At 37.7% G+C, this 22634-nt stretch overlaps 1 protein-coding gene across 1 annotated transcript in view; it reads right to left on the minus strand.

Moving 5' to 3' along the window:
• Positions 1–17920, minus strand: part of galnt16 (UDP-N-acetyl-alpha-D-galactosamine:polypeptide N-acetylgalactosaminyltransferase 16) — a 55783-nt gene extending 37863 nt beyond the window's left edge. Inside the window, exons 1-4 of the mRNA XM_056255868.1 lie at positions 17601–17920; positions 7741–7922; positions 6144–6242; positions 4405–4472 (exon numbers count right to left, since the gene is read on the minus strand). Of these exons, the coding sequence (XP_056111843.1) occupies positions 4405–4472; positions 6144–6242; positions 7741–7922; positions 17601–17792 (541 nt within the window). The 5' untranslated portion in view covers positions 17793–17920. The remainder of the gene's footprint in view (positions 1–4404; positions 4473–6143; positions 6243–7740; positions 7923–17600) is intronic.
• Between the last annotated feature and the right edge of the window lie 4714 nt (positions 17921–22634).

The raw sequence follows: 22634 nt of genomic DNA on the forward strand, positions 1-22634 counted from the left end.
GTGTTTCAAAGCGGTGCGGTGAACCCAGTCAGGACAGATGCTAGCTGGCACCGCCGAGGCTCATTTGTTGGAGGTAATTACATTGAATAAACATGGCCATTCTCAAATACACAGAAACCTAGAGCTAAACCGCCAAGCTCCTCGCCACCATGATCAACACCCCCATCATGTACACGATCTGATATGGACAGGGTTGGCAAGCTTCGGCTGGTGGATTCAGTACGACACTGTGTGGGGGGAAGCATCTTGCTTCATTGATAGCAATCCAAAAGTTGCTTTGTATGTACATTTCTTTCATATCCATCACAATGATTTTGACAACAGCTTACAGTAATGTTTAGTTTGTTTGCCTGCTTGCAATGTAACTATTAATTGATAACAGTGTGCAAACTGAATGTAATGTTTCCAGACACTTAATTGCATGTTCATTGCAATTAAATTAAAATGTACAGGTCCTTCTAAAAAAATTAGCATATTATTTTCCATAATGTAATGATAAAAATTAAACTTTCATATATTTTAGATTCATTCCACACCAACTGAAATATTTCAGGTCTTTTATTGTTTTAATACTGATGATTTTGGCATACAGCTCATGAAAACCCAAAATTCCTATCTCCAAAAATTTGCATATCATGAAAAGGGTCTCTAAACGAGCTATTAACCTAATCATCTGGATCAACTAATCAACTCTAAACACCTGCAAAAGATTCCTGAGGCTTTTAAAAACTCCCAGCCTGTTTCATTACTCAAAACCGCAATCATGGGTAAGACTGCCGACCTGACTGCTGTCCAGAAGGCCATCATTGACACCCTCAAGCAAGAGGGTAAGACAGAAAGAAATTTCTGAACAAATAGGCTGTTCCCAGAGTGCTGTATCAAGGCACCTCAGTGGGAAGTCTGTGGGACGGAAAAAGTGTGGCAAAAAACGCTGCACAACGAGAAGAGGTGACCGGACCCTGAGGAAGATTGTGGAGAAGGACCGATTCCAGACCTTGGGGGACCTGCGGAAGCAGTGGACTGAGTCTGGAGTAGAAACATCCAGAGCCACCGTGCACAGGCGTGTGCAGGAAATGGGCTACAGGTGCCGCATTCCCCAGGTCAAGCCACTTTTGAACCAGAAACAGCGGCAGAAGCGCCTGACCTGGGCTACAGAGAAGCAGCACTGGACTGTTGCTCAGTGGTCCAAAGTACTTTTTTCAGATGAAAGCAAATTTTGCATGTTATTCGGAAATCAAGGTGCCAGAGTCTGGAGGAAGACTGGGGAGAAGGAAATGCCAAAATGCCTGAAGTCCAGTGTCAAGTACCCACAGTCAGTGATGGTGCTTCTCTGTAGGAATATTGGGTTTTCATGAGCTGTATGCCAAAATCATCAGTATTAAAACAATAAAATACCTGAAATATTTCAGTTGGTGTGCAATGAATCTAAAATATATGAAAGTTTAATTTTTATCATTACATTATGGAAAATAATGAACTTTATCACAATATGCTAATTTTTTGAGAAGGACCTATTATAGTTTCATTTTACATCAAATTCAATTAAGAGTGCCCACTTAAGAAGGTCTTAAGTACATCTTTATGTGTAATTGCATAATTGTATCGCCTTTGAAATATGTTTAAAGTGTGCTGCCAAATGTACTGGAAAGCATTTATGGAAAATTGAATATGCGATTGTGTAAATTATTAAAATATTTACTTAAAATCTCAGTAGGTACTGCAAGTAATTATTTTAGATCAAAGGGGTTCGGCTGACAAAAAAAAAAGTTGGGAGTTGATGCATTAAATATCATAAAAAAAAAAAGTAAATAATCGTTTTAATTTCAAGTTGTATAAAATAAGAAATCATGTTTTGTGACAAACCTGAACCAAAATGAACAATAACCTGTACCATTTCTTTTGTGTGAGGTACTTTTTTTATCAGCAAATAAAACATTCTACAATCTGGTCTATAAATCAAACCTGGCGCATTTTGTAGTTTATCCAGCAACAAACTCAAAGCTCATTTAAATTATTATAGAGCTTTCTGTCCTGCCAACAACCCTGCGCTCCTCCATCCAGATGTGCGGAGCAACACATATTTCACCGACTCTGATAACAAAGACAAATATACAGTTCAAGATACTGACTGACTGTGTGAGCCTGACTAGATGCAGTTCTAGCAAAACTCAAACAGTGAGATACAATGCCATGAACTTAGCAAACACCAGCCTGCAAACTTCTGAACAAACTCACTGTGTTAGTTTAACATGCGTTGAAATAAACACACAGCTTCTCATGTCTGAGGTCAGTGAAATCTTTATAGCTTTAGTCCAGTTATATTTAAAGATGGCCAGAGGCTGTTTGCGCAAATTATAAAACAGTATTTGCAATAATAACAAATACATTTCTCACTTTAGGATTTGTCTTTTTTCAGTACAAATATCTAAACGTTCTTAAATCAAGATACATTTACAAGAGAAGCAAAAAGTCTCTCTGAAAAAAAATATGGTAACACTTTACTTGAAGGGGTGTGCATAAGACTGACATGACACCTTCATAACCATGATATGACACACGTCATGAATATGAAGGAGTTTTTATGCATGTTTATGACAACTGTCATTAAGTGTCATTCGCTCAATTATGACATTTTTAATGCAAATATGACATTGTTTGAGATGTCTTTGCCATGACAACTTGAGATTACTAAGACAACACAACAAACGTTTATATAAACAAACATCATAAATATGTCATAAACATGACATAGCAGGTTCATTATCAAACTTAAGAAACCACTTAGCTTTATGGGTTAACATTACATTAAACTGTGTTTGGTTTTGACGTCATGAGGCCATTATAACTGTGTCATGAATATGTTTCTTGACCTCGACTACAGTGGTACACATTGAATTTGTCATTAAAATGTTATAACGGCCTCATGACAGCCAATGTCAAAACCAGCCACCTGACTGTTTAATGTAATGTTAACCCATAAAGCTAAGTGGTTTCTTAAGTTTGAAAATTAATCAAATCTGTCAATGGGATAAGAAAAAGAACAAATTCAAATTACACCATTGGCATTTTGTTCTTGTTATAAGCATACACTTAATACAAAATTTTAATACATATTTCCGAAAGCAAGACTTAAAATCTAATGTAGCCTAAATCTATCTTGATTTAAGAATATTTAGATATTTGTACTGAATAACAAGACAAAACATCTGAGTAAGAAAATCATTTAGACGATTTAAATATGTACTAACATTTATATTAATCATTTTAAACACTCATTGTGTACACACGTTTTTACATTGTATTTATATATATATAAAAAAATATCTATAATGATACTTTTAACCCTTCCCTTACATCTTAACCAAGCCTTAAACCTATACACCAAACCGCACCGTGTCCACCTCAACAGCAGCACAAGCTGAACACAATAATTAAGCACATTGTACCTAACGTTTTTTTTTTTTTTTTTTTTTTACATAAGTACGTATTAAAGGTGCTCTAAGCGATGTCACGCGTTTTTTAGGCCAAAACATTTTTGTCACATACAGCAAACATCTCCTCACTATCCGCTGGCTGCCTGTCCCCTGAACACACTGTAAAGAAACGCGATCTCTGTAGATAGCCCAGGCTCCACAAACAGCAACAAAAACAAACTGGGCTAACCCGCTCCACGAAACATGACAAACAGTTCCAGCCAATCACCGACAAGAAGGACTTGGGGGCGGGGTTTGGGGGGTTAGTGCGCGGATGAGGAGGAGGGAGGGTCTAGCTAGCCTCTGTTTTGTTTGACAATACTTTAAACGTCAACAAGAAGTGACGTCACTCGACATCGCTTAGAGAACCTTTAAAGACAGCTAATATAAAGTGAGACCAATCAGTTTTGCAGTTTATTCACTGTATATGATTAGCACTGTAACCCTAGATCTGGCTAATACTCCAGTGTTGTAGTTCAGAAACCTGACATAGTTCCTGTAACTCATCAGACCTGAACCCTTGAAGCAATCAGTAGTGCAGTCTTATCTCATTTTCAGTTGCTTGCATCTCTGCGTGTGTGTGTGTGTGTGTATTTGCATAAAGCACTGCCTAAGCTCAACACATGATCTCTGTAAAGGGAAAAATCACATTTGCCAACTTCATGTCTCTCTGTCGCTCCACAACATTAATCACAACAGAGCTGCGATTCTGATTGTGCCGTTTGTTTCCTCGCCATGACAACAGCAGGGCCGGGTTCAGTCTTGGCTCATTGATGAACATAGAATGAGCAATATTTATAAAGAACTACAGCTAATGCGTCCTCAAAGGTCAAATATGAGCGCACACAAATGCAGGAAACACTTTGTCATCATTCAGTGCTTTTGTGTGTGTGTATGTGTGTGTGAGTGTGTGAAATGAAGCTCTACTCACGGTCGGAGCTAAAGTCGTCCACGAGAATGATCTCCTGTATCAAATGAGGCGGGCTTCTCGTCAGTACACTGAAACAAAAGAACAGGGTGAATAACAACATACCATATAAAAAGGCTGATGCGTTACACCTTACCCTAAGTATTAAACTTCTGTGTGTAACTTGTCCTGCTCTGTTGTTACAGACATGAATGAAAGCTTAAATTATGCAGGTGTGGCTGGGCTCTTTTTACTTGCGCTAGTGAGCGACTCGTAACACCCCAACAGATGCCTATAAAACCACTGTGATCGCAGAGCTAATGCCTTGTGAAGAAGAACTGCACTTTAGCAGACTACTACTTGTTAGAATATACTGAATGTAATGTTACATGAAAATGTATTATAGTTTAAATGTAATTCAAAAGCAATTAGTTGAACTTTACAATGCTCTTTTGACCCGCTTAAGACAGTACATCTTTACTTTCATAATTATTTCTATTGTCTTTGAAATATGTTTAACGTGTACTGCTGAATGAAAAGACAAGCATTTGTGGTAATCTAGAAGTCTTTAATGCCACTTCTATTGAAACTTGTATGTGATGTATTTAAATATATTCATAGTTACACATTTGTAATGATGAAATTGGAATATAGTACATTCAAATTATATTAAAGAAGCCATATTATGCCCTTTTACAAAGTCTTGATTTTGTTTTTGGGCTCTGGTTTTCATGCTTGAATGTTTAAAAAACACACATTATTTCCCCATATTCTCCATAGTTGCAGCTTGTCTCTTCCCAGTCTGTCAGTAACGCTCTGAGGTGAGTTTCCCAAAGCCAACTATGGTCGCAAGTTCCGCCGTTACCAATAGAGTTCAATGGAAATTGCGATCATAGTTGGCCAACGATGCTTTCGGGAAACGTTTAGTTTTTGTCTCTGACCTGAAAAGCACACTGAGCTCTGATTGGTCGGCTGGAGCAGTGTGTTGTGATTGGTCAAGCGCTTCGAGCGTGTTTGGGAAATGTCCCGCCCCTTACCATAACCACCAGTTTCAACACACTACTAACTAACTCACCCAGGCCCCGCCCCTTTTTTCTGCGTATGAATTATTTAAATGAGGAATATTGTGACGTGTTCGTTCCCGGAAGAAACTCGAGACTACAATGGAGGCGTTTCAGGAGTTCAGAAACACTGACACTGATGTAGAGAATAACTCCCGCCGGAGGGACTTTGTGCTTTGGATCTTTGCAGAGGTTTTGGAAAAAAAGTTGAACATGGAAAAAAGCACAATAGGTCTTCTTTAACTTTAAATGTAATATCAAACAACACACTACATTTAAAAATTAAAATCAAATACTTTAAATGTGCTTTAATATATTAATCAGTACATCAAAATAAGTGTACTTCAATTTAAAAAGTAATTTAAAGTGAAACTTTTAATTTGACATAATTACAAAAAGTGTGTGCTCTTTTTTTCATTAATATTATATAATCTGCAAGTAAAGGTTTATATAAATAGGTAGAAATAGCTCTTTAAGGTCACAAGTGCAGGTTCTTCAATAGTAACAGGATTAATGCTGTATTTTCCTCTTCATGCATGTAAGCGCTGCTGTAAAGCTGTGTGTGTGTGTGTGTGTGTGTGTGTGTGTGTGTGTGTGTGTGTGTGTGTGTGTGTGTGTGTGTGTGTGTGTGTGTGTGTGTGTGTGTGTGTGTGTGTGTGTGTGGAAGAGCTCTAGAAACTCTGTGTGTGTTTGGGCTGTTACCTTTTAATAGTGCGCAGCAGGGTGGAGCGCGCCTCATTGTGAAAAGTGATGATGATGCTGGTGGGCGGCAGGTCAGGGTCAAAGGTCATAGAGGCACATCTGTGAATGCAGCAAACACACACACACACACACGCACACACACACACAGAGGGGTTCATTGTCACGGCTGTGCACACTATGGTAGACAATTGCATTGCCATAAGGAGAGGATTTAAACATGGTCACATAAGTTAAACAGAACAGACACTACACTAGCGTAGCGCCATATTGACACTGGCAGCAACATACTGATTTTTCAGCTGACGAATAAACTATCAGTATACAATAATAACTCCATAAAACAGTTTTAAAAGTTGTAAGTTGTGAAAAAGATGTGATCTAGGACCTTTATCATTATAAAGACTGTACGTCTATCCCTCACAGCCTTTCATCTGCGTTACAATTCAATATGGCGTCTAACCTGACTAAGGTCTGTTGGTAGCTGAACGCTGTTGTGTTCGGGTCAGCTTGACACGCATTCCATTTTTAAACTGCTTGAAGATCAATAGTTAAACTATGTATTAACTATGTATATCAATTCTTGAATATTTCTCAGGTCATGCATGTGCAAGTAAAGTTTCGACACATAAATGTGTTTTGAAAAGGAGTCAAAAAATGCCAAAAATCAACACTTTGAAAAACCGGTAATCCGGTAAAAAAACAGAGAACCTTTTTTGTAGACGTCAAAGACTAAAATTTGAAATACATGAGAACTTATGAAATTTAAGACACAAAGTTTACTCGCAATTGAAGTCTCGTCTTCTGAATCACCCAGGGAAAATTTACTGAGTTTCATAGTAAAAAAAAACCCCATTTAGTGTGCAAATAGGCACAACAAATAGTCATGACAATATATATATTATATATATATATATATATATATATATATATATATATATATATATATATATATATATATATATTAGGGCTGTCAAACGATTAATCACGATTAATCGCATCCAAAATAAAAGTTTGTGTTTACATAATATTTGTGTGTGTACTGTGTATAATTATTTTGTATATAAATGCACACACATATATATTTAAGAAAAATATGTTATTTATATATAAAATGTTTATATTTATATAAAACATACATTATATATAGGCTACATTCAGTCTATATACAGTATATACATGCAAATATTTCTTAAATACACATGCATGTGTGGGTATTTATGTATTAAAAATAATTGTACACAGTACACACACATATATTATGTAAACACAAACTTTTATTTTGGATGCGATTAATCGCGATTAATCGTTTGGCAGTCCTAATATATATATATATATATATTTATATCCCAAAATAATAGAAAAAAACAATAGAAATTGGTGGGAATTATTACATTTCTCCCATATTTTATCTTTTAAGTCTACAACAGTGGTCTTCTGTTTTTACATGAATCTTAGGGTTTTTCATAGTGTCGATTTCTGGTGCATTGCTTGGAAACTAATGTGGGTCAATCTGACCCCAGGACAAAAGTTTTACCCAGTCTTTTAACATAACAGAAGTCCTGAAATAGCCCAAATATTTAACAAATGAACATATTACCGATAGTGGCGTGTGTCTCTGATGGCGCGTTCGCTCCCCAGCCGGTCGCTCTCCTGCAGGTTGAACGCATGTTCCCGGTAAGGATCCTCACCTGCCTTCAGCTGCTTACTGGACAGAAACGCCTTCTCATCGAACAAGCCCAAGAGTTGACCCTGCTGCTCCACCTTTGGTGCATGAGTCACCTGACAGACACACAATTACACATGCTGGTGAGTGATTGCAGAGTCTCAACACTGGTCATAGAGATTACACACTTATACTATAATAAATCAAGAATTTTACTACCGTGTTATTAGTCGTTGATTAATCAAGCATCACTGTTGCTATAGCTCAAACTTAGTGCAATCCCCTATAACCCTACAAAGTCAACCGTCTGTTTCGTTTTTTCCCTATGTTTCCACTCTTCATTTGTTGCCATGGCAACCAATTATGTTGCACACCTGTTTCTGGTTGAATTTGTTGTTGTCTTGTGTATTTAAGCCCTGTCCATTGTTCTCTAGCAGTGACTTTGAGTTGAAGCCAAAGCTGTTACGTCTTTGCACTCCTGCGATTCCTGTTATTTGGATTATCTTTATTTATTAATAGTTAAAAAACTAATATTAAAGTTCCCCTGTAGTCAATCATTTTTCCTAGAAAAAAATTCTTCATGCCTTAAAATAGCTTGAATGTAACTCGACACCCTTGCCTCATTTAGTATGCTCGGTTCTATGAATATGTAAATGAGCCCCGCCTCCACTCACTCGCTCAGCTCAGAGATCCACTGGTTGACGATCACACGTTGATCTGATTGGTTACAAGGTAGTTTGTGACGTCAGAAACACCAGCGATTTAAAACCATGTTTTTGAGACTGTCTTTGGTTCACTGTAATTTTAAGGAGAAAATACTCAGCAATGCTGTCGACTTATGAATTTACACATGCTTTGTCTTGCAGCATATTAAAAACACCACATAGACATATAAACAACATTAAAAGCTTGATTTTCAACACAGCGGGACTTTAAGATCTACCTCTCCCTGCTCCTTCATCTCTGTCTGCATAGCCCAACGTGACAAATATCGAATGTCATTTTGCATCTCTAGTAATTCTATCTTCATTTAAGAAGGTTGAGATATTTTGTTCTGAAAAACAAGGCAAAAAAACTGAATAAGAAATCAATCTTTGTAGTGTGGCTTTTCATTGTTCAATATTTTCTCAGCCTGATAGAGCTTATATAACGTTTGTTCTATGATTTATGCTTGCTGTTTAAGCTGTAGTGGCAAATCACATGGGCATAAATCACATGATACTCATGAGACAAAAACTAAATACATTATAATTCCACACGCGGACCTCAACACTGGATATGTGAAACATGACAAGGGTAACAATCAACTGAACAGATTATTTTGAGTAGAGGAGCAAACACATCACGACATTACAGCATAATAAATTAAAGAACAAACAATGTAAATAAAAGTAGAAAATTGCCAAACATGCAACCATATTCATTATTTATGCAGAGAAGAGGCCAAATGGACCTTAACCACAAAACTTTTTTTCTTCTTCAGTGCACTGTAAAAAACAAAAACATTCTTAGATCAAGTAACTAGTACTGAATAAAATGTGTATTTTTTGCCACTAGTCTGAAAGAAGACACGTTATAGAGGCAAAATAGCCCAGATTTCCAAAATTGACCAATGGGTAGCTTGCCTAAAGATCACTTAGAAATGCAGAAAAATGGAGCTAAAAGAAGAAGAGAATCAAGCTGTGAGACGGAGATATAAGTGGAAGCATTCATGCGCTGTGGAGAGAGGCTTAGCTCAGAGAAACCTCACCTTACATTTCTGAAGAAGTGAAAATAGAGCTGAAAATCCCACATTCCATAAACACTTCCAGAAAGAGCAGACGCTTATGGATGCACTCAGAGCTTTGCTTTTACCAAACCTGTTCATAAAGCTGCCGTGACTCCGTGAACAGGCACTGTTAGCTCACATCCACAGCTTAGCTTAGATTCATTTTCAATACACACTCACCTAAAGGATTATTAGGAACACCATACTAATACTGTGTTTGACCCCCTTTCGCCTTCAGAACTTCTACGTGGCATTGATTCAACAAGGTGCTGAAAGCATTCTTTAGAAATGTTGGCCCATATTGATAGGATAGCATCTTGCAGTTGATGGAGATTTGTCGGCTGCACATCCAGGGCACGAAGCTCCCGTTCCACCACATCCCAAAGATGCTCTATTGGGTTGAGATGTGGTGACTGTGGAGGCCATTTTAGTACAGTGAACTCATTGTCATGTTCAAGAAACCAATTTGAAATGATTCGAGCTTTGTGACATGGTGCATTATCCTGCTGGAAGTAGCCATCAGAGGATGGGTACATGGTGGCCATAAAGGGATGGACATGGTCAGAAACAATGATCAGGTAGGCATTTAAACGATGCCCAATTGGCACTAAGGGGCCTAAAGTGTGCCAAGAAAACATCCCCCACACCATTACACCACCACCACCAGCAGCCTGCACAGTGGTAACAAGGCATGATGGATCCATGTTCTCATTCTGTTTACGCCAAATTCTGACTCTACCATCTGAATGTCTCAACAGAAATCGAGACTCATCAGACCAGGCAACATTTTTCCAGTCTTCAACTGTCCAATTTTGGTGAGCTCTTGCAAATTGTAGCCTCTTTTTCCTATTTGTAGTGGAGATGAGTGGTAGCCGGTGGGGTCTTCTGCTGTTGTAGCCCATCCGCCTCAAGGTTGTGCGTGTTGTGGCTTCACAAATGCTTTGCTGCATACCTCGGTTGTAACGAGTGGTTATTTCAGTCAAAGTTGCTCTTCTATCAGCTTGAATCAGTCGGCCCATTCTCCTCTGACCTCTAGCATCAACAAGGCATTTTCGCCCACAGGACTGCCGCATACTGGATGTTTTTCCCTTTTCACACCATTCTTTGTAAACCCTAGAAATGGTTGTGCGTGAAAATCCCAGTAACTGAGCAGATTGTGAAATACTCAGACCGGCCCGTCTGGCACCAACAACCATGCCACGCTCAAAATTGCTTAAATGACCTTTCTTTCCCATTCTGACATTCAGTTTGGAGGTCAGGAGATTGTCTTGACCAGGACCACACCCCTAAATGCATTGAAGCAACTGCCATGTGATTGGTTGATTAGATAATTGCATTAATGATAAATTGAACAGGTGTTCCTAATAATCCTTTAGGTGAGTGTATATGCTGCCACTTGGTAATATTATAAGAAAACATGGAATAAGTTTCCACTGTTATGCCGAAGTGGCATAACTATGAAATCTCTAAATTATCCAAGTTGACAGAGTGTGTTAAAGATGTAAAATATTGGATGACCAGTCATTTTCTAAATTAAGACTGAGGTATTACTTATTGGACCAAAAACCTGTACACAGCATCTCTTAGAATATAATCTGCACTTAGAAGGATGTACAGTAACCTTAAAGGAGAACTCCGGCGCAAAATGAACCTTTGGTCTAATTACACATTGTTACCTAGTCAACCGTTATCTGAGATTTGTTTTCATGATTATCGAATGTAAATAGTTTTATCTCTAAAAACAGTTTAGCCTATAAAGCTAGTATAACGCTAGTATATTGGGCATAGTGTAATGACAAATAAAAATCGCTTGTTACAGTTTTTTACAATCACTTTGTTACTATTTTCAGAACCTTGATGTCATTTTTCACAACTCTAGACACAAAACTCACAACCAATGATCAAAAAGCACATTTTTCAAAACTCTAACCCTTTTCTCAATTGCTTGGATACAATACACATAAAACTTAGATCATTTGTTCATTCAACAAAGATCACCTGTTCAATATGACACAACTTAACATCAAAGTACTACTATTTCAAAAGGCAATTCACACATTACATTTCAAATGAGTGTCTATTCATTTCCTTACAATGATCTAACTATCAATTGATACAACTGCTCAAAATGATAAGTAACTGTTGCATTACTCTTAATGCATAGTTGTATGGAAACAGACACACAATCTTCCATGTTTACAGTAAATCATGAAAGTTTCAAGATAATGAGATTCATTGTCACCAATTAGCATGGCATGAACCAATTAGACTACAATATCCATGGATGTAGCCTAATATTTTATCATACTGTAATGCTTCATCAGACACTGTGTCTATGGTGCCAAATACTGTACCACCTTTTCAGACTATGTACAGTATTGACAGTACAGTACTGTATAGATGCAGGCCCTTGTAACTGCGTGTCCAATTCTGCCAATCACAGCAGAGCAGTGTCAGGCCTGGACTCGCCATGCCAAAGGTTTTTTCCAAGATGTCATTTTCCAACATCCATTGTGATGTAGATGAGAACCTGTGGCCAAATCCACAACACAGAGTTGATGACAGTGTCGAAGTACAGTAATCACTCCTGTTTAGTTTCTTACAGCAAGTTGAGGAACACTGCATTTGATGTTTTACAGTACTGTCTTTTCTTTTCTATTTCATAGCTAATTATTTTTGCTTTGATTCAAAAAACCATGTTGTGATTGTACTGTAGTGTTTTGCATCAATATATTACAAACTTTGTTCACAATGATTCCACTGTGTCTGTAATATTCTCTCTACGACTGCAGTGCTTTCACAGAGATGTGTTTACTGTACATGTAGACCATAATGAAACCTGTATCACCTATTTTGCTCTACAATATTTAATGATTGTACGAACCATGAAACAGTGAAACTATCGGTTGCTTGTGTGTGGGTGATCTATAGTTATGTTTCAATGGTATTTCACAGTTAATTTGTTTTTTGAACCAATGATTGTGCAAGTGCAAGATTTCTTTAAAGATGTGAATGCACAATGCAATGTTTTGAACATTAGACAGCCTGTGTTACAAGTGATTATCGTTTTGAGTTTTGTGTCTAGAGTTTTGAAAAATGACATCAAGGTTCTGAAAATAGTAGCAAAGTGATTGTAAAAAACTGTAATACCACTAACAAGACTCAAAATAGCCCCACACTAACACGGTAGCATAATGAGGGTCCCTACCTTCAAACCGAAGCATTGAGAACTTTGTCAGTGTCCAGACAGTTTAATAAGAAGATATTTTAAACATACAGTCAACTTCGCGTATACAGACAGGAGCCATCTTTGAAATACAGTCTTTACCAGTCGATCTACGAACGCCGATCCAAGTGCGCTGGTGAGAATGTGAACGAGCTATAAGTTGTGATAAGGTGAGCGCGAACAGCAGGCTTGGATCGGTGTTCGTAGATCGACTGGTAAAGACTGTATTTCAAAGATGGCTCCTGTCTGTATACGCGAAGTTGACTGTATGTTTAAAATATCTTCTTATTAAACTGTCTGGACACTGACAAAGTTCTCAATGCTTCGGTTTGAAGGTAGGGACCCTCATTATGCTACCGTGTTAGTGTGGGGCTATTTTGAGTCTTGTTAGTGGTATAAACTAGCGATTTCTTTTTACTTAATAGATGCCCCCATTACTAGCGTTATACGCTAAACTGTTTTTAGAGATAAAACTATTTACATTCGATAATCATGAAAACAAATCTCAGATAACGGTTGACTAGGCAACAATGTGTAATTAGACCAAAGGTTCATTTTGCGCCGGAGTTCTCCTTTAACCTCTACAGTTAAAGACCTGGGTGTTATATTAGAAAATCATGTTTCATATGTTACAAAAACAGCCTTCTTCCACCTCAGAAATATCACTAAGCTCCAGAACATCAGTTTTTGCTCACCCTCAAAAAGTGACAATTTTACATGATATATAAAAATATCTGTGGGGTATTTTGAGCTAAAACTTCACATACACACTCTGGGGACATCAGAGACTTATTTTACACCTTGTGAAAAGGGCATTATACCACCCCTTTAAAATCGGCAGGTGTCAGTGAATGTGTCCTGATTCTCATATCAGGCCTGATCAGAGCTGATCTAACATGAGGACACATCACCACAGCTTCAGCACACACACTCTCTGTTCTTCAGCTAAGATGCACAGGAACGACTGCAGAACATCTTTCTGGAACCTTTGGTGTGTGTCGAAGTCGGTCGCAAGAACAAAATGCAGCAGCACTGTAAAGATTTATTTAACAAAACCCTCTAGGCAAAGAACACGAACAGAGCAACCGATATAAACGTGATGAGAATGGACAATGACCAGAACAAAACACTCACAACCAAACCAAACACTGATCAAACAATGAATAACCATAGAAACTGATGAAAACCAAGGAAACTGAACTAAAACCAAAGTGAACACGGATAACCCCTGACGGTGTGTGTTGTGTGTTCCTCATGCTCTGGGCAATTGTGGTATCATGGGCTATGGGCTTTTCACAACATGTTGTTCAGACTACTGGAAAGAAAACATCCAAAATACACTGGTTATCATATCTGTAGATTTCAATTATCTTCAAAGGTCGTTTTTTCTAAATCATTTTTCTCCCCAGAAATCTACTTTTAAGTAGCACTTGCATAAACATTTTATTGCTAAAACATGAACATTAATGAAGTGGTGAAAAGAGATATCCAAAATCCCCTCAGTAAAAACCTTCATCTTTAATGTCAACAGTATGAAAGAATAATTCTGAACCTGGCTTTTCTGATTAATTTTCTTTTATGTAATCAACTGTGGAAATATGGCGATATCTATTAATTAAGTATTTTTTACCCTTAAAATTACAAATTATATTATCATGACATTTTAAATGCACAATGTTTTATTATTATCATAATATTTATTTATATAGTATCTGCTTTTTATTATTATTATTATTATTATTACAGCAAGCACTTCATAATCTGTGATGTTACTGCACATAAAGAATGCCGGCTTGTTTCAACCCAAATTTGGGTAAAGTTAGGTTGGGTAACGTTTTTTAATTACATTTTTAACCCAACGGTTGGGTTATTCCATATTTGACCGAAATTTGAATTGAAACAACCTTTGTAGGTCATTTGTACAGAGGAGTTAATATAATGCTGTATTGCATTGCTTCACTTCATAACAGTGACTGATCAACCCGTTCAGTCGAGCCAGTAACAGCCCTGATAAGACACATCTGGTGTGTGTTGTGTGTGTGTCCAAGCGTTTCGGACTGTTTACATGCATCAAGTGGACAAAGTACAACAAAACCAAACCAGGCCATTAGCAGAACTGCACTGATTTGATCAGTTTGTGCTCGGGAGGAACATGCTGGGGGAAGTTGGCGAAAGCAAATATTGCTCACTGAAACAAACACTCTGATATGCACACTTTGCATAAAAGACGCATCTAATAAATTCCCAGTGGTGCGGGAAGTGCATCTGTTCCTCTTCCTCCTAAACTGAACACAATAGAGCATGAGAGAGATGATATTTCAGTATCTGTTCCCCTCATAAAAGAATAGCTGAGATTGATGCACTGCATGAAGTGCTCCGTACAGGGAAGAGCTGCTATTGGCTCTGGGCAATTATTTAAATGCGTTGTGCAACAATGCTCCAGAGACACTGTCCATAAAAAACCAGCTTGAATTACTGCGTATGGCTGTGATAAAGCACATATATAGGCTATCCGATTCGTTCAGGACTTGTTAATGCACTCGTGTCATTAATAGAGAGTGCACAATCATTTCATCTTCTCTTCCAGGGTGGATCAGATATCAGAGCGGGATTACTCGAGGTAAAGGAGAGCATTACTGTCCCTTCACAGCGCTCCGCTAATGGGGTATTATGAGGACAAGCCAACGCTGGAGAATTCGTATTAGTAATAGACTCTGTGTTATGAGTCGAATGACAACCAGGCTTATAAATCTGCATTCGCTTGTTCTCGGTTCATAAACAGCCAACACTGAAAAAAATGATTGGTGTAGAAATCATTTTCAGTCAGAAATTGCTAGTGAATTTCCCAAACAACAACAAGTCACCTTCATTTATATAGCGCTGTTTACAATACAGATTGTTTCAAAGCATCTTTACAGTGATGACAGGAGAATAATGCAGCAGAGATTGTTTCTGCTGTACAGTAGATCTAGTAGGTTTCTAATTGATTCATTTCTGTTGTAAAAATCATTAGTTATTAACTTAGAAAAATGTGAACGTTGGCGTTTTGGTGGCCTGAGAACGCAGACTTTGAAATAGGTTTTTTGAAATAACTTTTGAAAACGATACCGTTATCATCTCCGTGTAAACTTCAAAAACGTGAATCTGTGAAAACGGTGACGGCGTTCACGTGTGTATTACGTGTTTAGTCTATAGATGCGTACAGTGTGTGTGTGTGTGTGGGCGAGCAGTCTTTCTTTAAAAGTGACATCACCGAATTACAAGTTTCCGTCAAATTGTGAAGTAAAAAAAAAAAAAGAAGCGCATTCCATTATTCTTTGATTTATTTACAAATTTTTAAAATATGTTGAAATATTAATAGGCCACATATATATGTGTAGATCACAGTTCCTGTAATTAAATTGCATTAGCCAATATCAGAAATATATATCTACATTGGCCATCCCATCCACTTTAACATATTAGAGACTATATTAAACTGAACTTTATATAAGAATTATCTGTAATTATTAAGAAACCACTGGTCAAATTCAATATGTTAAGATGAATGTATAATATTTTCTCTGTAGATCATAATGGCCAAGGCCGCAGGATAAAGGCATTGAAGACTCATTTGACCATTATCTCCTGTGCATGTAAACACACATATCTGTGTGTTTGTCATGACACACACACTCGTTGGTGGCCGGCGTCACACGACTGATGCTCTGTTGCCATGGACACAGGACACAGTTCAGGGATGCAGGATTCTCGGGTCTTCTGTAAAGCATCTGCATTTTCACATTTAACTTTAGATTCCTTGATTCTGTGATCTTTCTGAAGCCAGCAGACTGAGAAGTCAAACCTGAGCGTTTGCCCTCGACATGATGAATGTGGAGTCCAACTGTGAGAAGAGCCAAACAAACAGCAAACAGCTGTCCTGCAGAACACACACCTCACACACACAGGATCTGACTCTGTCATTTACACTGCGTGTCAGGATGAGTTTGAAGCAGATCTTCCTCAACAACCACTGGATGATCAGTCAGGGTTGGAAGGTTTAAAATCCTATATTTTCTATAAAATCAAGTTTGAACATTTTCCCCCAGTTCTATTGGAGCTACTATTACAGTTGCCTACTATTATATATTAGAAATATTACATATTAGAAATGTTGAAATCTAGACTTTTAAAAATGAAGGTTCCAAAAGTTTTTTTTTTTTTTTTGCAGAGATGCCGTATAGAAGAAACTTTCAGCGGTTAGATCTTAAAATAATCGTTTTTGATTTTTTTTTCTTGATGTAAAGAACTTTTTAATAATCTGAACCTTTTTCCATCATAAATAACCTTTTGTGCATTTGAAAGGTTCCATAGATATTAAAGACCTTTATAAGAATATAAGAAAATTCTAATTAGAATATGTTAGGACTAGTTCCTAATTAAAATATGAAATCCAGATATGAATCCAGAATACAAATGTCTAATTATTGGATTGCTGATATGACACAGGCTGTTACTGATCTAGCCTGGATAGTAGGTTAAATCCCAACAAAAGCAGCACATGGATCTGCAAACACACACACACACACACACCTGCAACTGGCTTAAGGAAAAGCCTCTTATGCACCTGACATCACGCTGATGAGAACCACACACACACACACACACTAGCTCCATATACCAGCAGTGAAAGCTGCTGTAGTCAACATGCATACACGCGCGCATTACAGCAGTGATGTTGAGCATGTGCAGTGAACATCAGTCATGAAGATCATCATCATCATCATCATCATCATCATCATCACCACCACCGTTACTCACGATCAGAGGAAGAGTGCGCTCTTCCAGCCTCCCGGAGGAGGACTTCAGCCCGTGGATCTTCAGCTGGGAGCCCGAGGAAGAGGAGGAGGATGAAGAGGAGGGTTTGCTGTCCTGCCACAGGTAATAGAAGGTGCCGAGGATCCAGGCCACGGTGAGGATGAGGATGGCGTTGGCCCGAATCCTGCGCATCATGAGCGGCTCCGAGCGCTGGCGACCCGCTCCGCGTGCGTGCGTGTGTGTGTGTTTTCGGTGATGAGGAGGAAGATGATGATGATGAAGCCGAGCGCAGTGACAGCCTCTCCAGACTAGAGCTGCGCTGATCGAGCGGATCTCTGGCGGCTTTCGCGCAGGTCCTAGAGCCCGCCTCTCCTCACACACATCTGATTACACACATCAGATCACATTACATCACACACATCACGTGTGCCAAGAATACAGTAACTTTCAGATGATTCTATAGATCATAGAGTTATTTAAAATCTTTTATTAAAAAAGAAACAAACAAACAAAAGTGTTTTGTCATATGTAAATATACTCTTAAAGTCCCACTCCGATCATATTTTGAGCTATTTTTAAACATTCCCAGTGGTCTTTAAATTATGATTATGCCATTTCTAGCCAAAATCACAAAACCTGTGCCGTTTTCTGGGACTTCGCTTCAGCAGAGCGGCAGTAGCTCATTAGCAATTCGCCTCTGCGTTGTGGGCGGAGCCGTTGGCACGGAGACGACCCTCCCCCTGCCCGTTGCTGAGAGCTCCGTCTCTCCCGCTAGCTTACACCCCCAATACCGGTGGGGCAACAGTATTATATACACGTTAATTATTATTATCCGAAGTTAATCAAAGTTATCACCGATCACCGATCATTATTTCACTCCAAGACGTCGCGTGTGGAGTCGCCCAGTGGAGTTACTACGTCACAACTCCAGTCTATTTTAGCCGGCATTTTAGCGTCTGAGCTGATTCACAGCCATTCGAATGTAGAAATACTCAGAAATACAACTTTGAGCTTATTTTTCTCAAGATATGTCCTCTAACATCAGAAAAATGCCACAAGAACATGTTAACACCTAGAAAAACATTATTTTCATCGGAGTGGGTCTTTAAGCAGTTCATTCATTCATTCATTCATTCATTCATTCATTCATTTTCTACAAATGATCCACGAAAGGGTGATTCAGAAAAGAGTGACTGACACCACAGGAGGTCAAACTGAACATGAGCTGTTTTATTTATTTATTTCTAAATGAGATTCACAATTGATGTACCCTGTTCGCCAAATTCCTAAATACAGTCGGAAACCCTGATTTTGTGTGAAAAATGTATATATTTGTTTGTGGAAACTTTTTTCAGGATCCTTTGATGAATATAAAAATTAATAGAACAGCATTTATTTGAAATAGAAATATTACTATTGTAACTTACTGTCACTTCTGATCTATGTAATGTCCTTTGATGAATACAATAAAGGTCCTATAAGGTTTAATGGCATTTGTGAACTAAATGAATGTACAGATTGGTTACAGTTCTTCTAGTGTCAAGATGTTTTCTTATATTTGACAGTTTGCAGACTAAAATTCATTGAACAAAAAATTGCCTAACGCAAATAATCCCTTCTTATATTCACAACATAATCCACTACTTCCATCATGGGACAATCATTTTTTTGTCATGTGAAAAAAAATCTATTCTATTCTATTCCAAAAGAAGATATGTACGTTCTTTTTTAAGTTCCTTAGTTCTGTCCTGTTCTGTTCTATTCTATTCCAAAAAAGATATTTCAAAGTTCTTTTCTCAGTTCTTTTCGAAGTTCTGTTCTATTCTATTCCATTGTATTGTATTCTATTCTATTCCATTCCAAAAGAAGATATGCACATTCTTTTTTAAGTTCCTTTCAAAGTTCTGTTCTATTCTATTGTATTCTATTCCATTCCAAAAAAAGATAATTCAAAGTTCTTTTCTAAGTTCTTTTCTAAGTTCCTTTCAAAGGTCTATTCTATTCTATACTATTCCAAAAGAAGATATGTACGTTCTTTTTTAAGTTCCTTTCAAAGTTCTGTTCTGTTCTATTCTATTCTATTCTATTCTATTCTATTCTATTCTATTCTATTCCAAAAAGATATTTCAAAGTTCTTTTCTAAGTTCTTTTCTAAGGTCCTTTCAAAGTTCTATTCTATTCTATTCTATTCTATTCCAAAAAAAGATATTTCAAAGTTCTTTTCTAAGTTCTTTTCTAAGTTCCTTTCAACGTTCTATTCTATTCTATTCCAAAAGAAGATATGTACGTTCTTTTTTAAGTTCCTTTCAAAGTTATGTTCTATTCTATTCTATTCTAAAAAAAGAAATTTCAAAGTTATTTTCTAAGTTCTTTTCTAAGTTCCTTTCAAAGTTCTATTCTATTCTATTACAAAAAAAGATATTTCAAAGTTATTTTCTAAGTTCTTTTCTAAGGTCCTTTCAAAGATCTATTCTATTCTATTCTATTAAAAAAGATATTTCAAAGTTCTTTTCTAAGTTCCTTTCAAAGTTCTATTCTATTCTATTCCAAAAGAAGATATGTACGTTCTTTTTTAAGTTCCTTTCAAAGTTATGTTCTATTCTATTCTATTCCAAAAAAAGATATTTCAAAGTTCTTTTCTAAGTTCCTTTCAAATTTCTATTCTATTCTATTCTATTCCAAAAAAAGATATTTCAAAGTTCTTTTCTAAGTTCTTTTCTAGATATGTCAGGGTTCTCCAGCATCAGCTCTCAGTGTGTTCCTGCTGTTGTGTTCATGAGTGTTTCACCTCTGCAGGTTTACAGGGTTAGGCTGTTGCTCATCAACATCTGCAGTCTGGCAGTCAGAGAGGAGTTTCTTCTGCTGGTTCTTTCCTCGTATGAGGTCATTCAGCCCATCAGCAGCTCTGATAATGTGCGACAGCTGTTCCCATCCCAGCGTCAACGTTTTCCAGACAGTTCAATTAAGACGAGGCAAGGCACTTTTATATAGAGCACGTTTAAAACAGCCACTGCTGACCAAAGTGCTGTACAATCACTTCAGACAAGAAAATACATAAACAAACAGGAACACGCAAAATTTCATAAAATTACATTGAACCAAAAGCCACAGAGAAAAAATAAGTCTTTAGTAAAGATTTAAAGCAACATTTGAAGACAGCCTTAAGTGTTCTAGCAAATCATTCCACAGACGTGGAGCAGCAACAGAGAAGGCACGATCACCCTTTAACTTCCTTCTAGATCGTGGCACAGTCAGCATCAACTTGTTTGAAGACCTCAAGGGCCTAAAACATCTCCGGTGGAGAAGAAGATCTGTAATGTAGTGAGGAGCCTGGCCATTGAACTCCTTATACACATACAACAAAACCTTGAACTTAACACGGTATTCGACCGGCAACCAGTGAAGCGAAGCAAGAACAGGTGAAATATGTTCCCTCTTTCCAGTGAGAAGCCTGGCGGCAGCGTTTTGTTCCAGTTGCAGGCGGGATAAGGAAGACTTAGCCACACCAAGGTACAGTGCGTTACAATAATCCAGCCTGAAGGAAATAAATGCATGAATCACTGTCTCCAAATCTTTTACTGTTAAAAACGCTTTTAATTTCACAATGGATCTGAGATGATAAAAGCTTCTCTTCACTACTGAATTGATTTGTTTGTCGAATTTAAGGGCGTTATCAAAAATCACTCCCAAATTTTTGGCATGAGCCTGAGAATTCCCAGTTAAAGATGGTCATTTATCTGTATAATAGAAGCTGGTGGTCCAAAAACTATACAATTTCAGTTTTAGAGTCATTTAATGTTAGAAAATTAGCTGCCAGCCAGCATCTTACCTCCTCAAGACAGTTCAACAGAGAGTGTGTCATAATTATTTCCATTTTTCAAAGGGAGGTACACCTGGGTGTCATCCGCATACAAATGCTAAGGAATGAAAAATCGAAAAATCAAGCCTATAAAAAAAAAAAACGGGAGCAAATACAGCGACAACAGCGGGCCCAAAATAGAGCCCTGAGGTACACCACAAGTTAGAGGTACAGAAGAGGAAGAAAAATTCCCAACTTCCACTGAAAATGTTCTATCAGAAAGAAAGGATTTGAACCAATTCAATGCGGTACCTTGAATTCCTACGCAGTTACTCAACCGTTCAAGCAAGAAAGCATGGCCAACGGTATCAAAAGCTGCACTGAAGTCCAAAAGAAACAAAATTACACAGTTACCCGAATCCACAGCCAACAAAAGATCATTCAACACCTTCAGCAAAGCTGACTCTGCACTGTGATGTTGTCTGAAACCAGACTGAAACTTATCTAAGAAGTTATTCTCACTTAAAAATACAGTCAATTGATGGAAAACAGCCTTTTCCATTACTTTTGATAAAAATGGTAATTTTGAAATTGCCCGATAGTTATCTAAAATATAGGGATCTGAACTAGCCTTTTTGCGGAGTGGATTCACTACTGTGTGTTTCAGGATTGATGGAACAGCGACTTGAGAAGTTAAAACAGTTAAAACAAAAGGTTCAACTACACATAACACTTCCCTAAGTAGACGAGGAGGCCCCACATCAAGCAGCAAGAGGAAAGCTTCATTTTATGGAAAAGCTCTACAAGAAAAGAAGAAGAAATAGGCTCAAACTCAGTTAATTAGTGGTTTCGTTGATGACTGCAGTTTCTTCATTGTTTCACTGGAAAAGGAGAAGCAAGCTTCACCTGATCCTGGAACAGCCTCTAGAATGAACCACATGATCCTCTTAATCCTCTCAGAGCCACAGCTGGCATTTACAACCCTGCTGCCAAAGCACACACACACATCTCCTATTGGTTTCTCTTCTGCTGGCTCAAGTGTAGAAAAATTCATACTGTTTTACTTTTCTTGGGAGCAAAAAACTCAGCCAAGCGACCACCTAGCAACCACCCACAACAACACCATAGCAACCGTATAGCAGTGTGCTGAAATCCACTCAGAAGATCTTAGCATCATGATAATGAGTTTTGCATTGCAAGCACCACTCACACTTTCTTCAGATGTAAAAATATTAAAG

The sequence above is a fragment of the Rhinichthys klamathensis genome, unplaced genomic scaffold, assembly GCF_029890125.1.
Source record: "Rhinichthys klamathensis goyatoka isolate OS25496 unplaced genomic scaffold, OSU_Roscu_1.1 h1tg000123l_1, whole genome shotgun sequence".
Taxonomy (NCBI): Eukaryota; Metazoa; Chordata; class Actinopteri; order Cypriniformes; family Leuciscidae; genus Rhinichthys; species Rhinichthys klamathensis.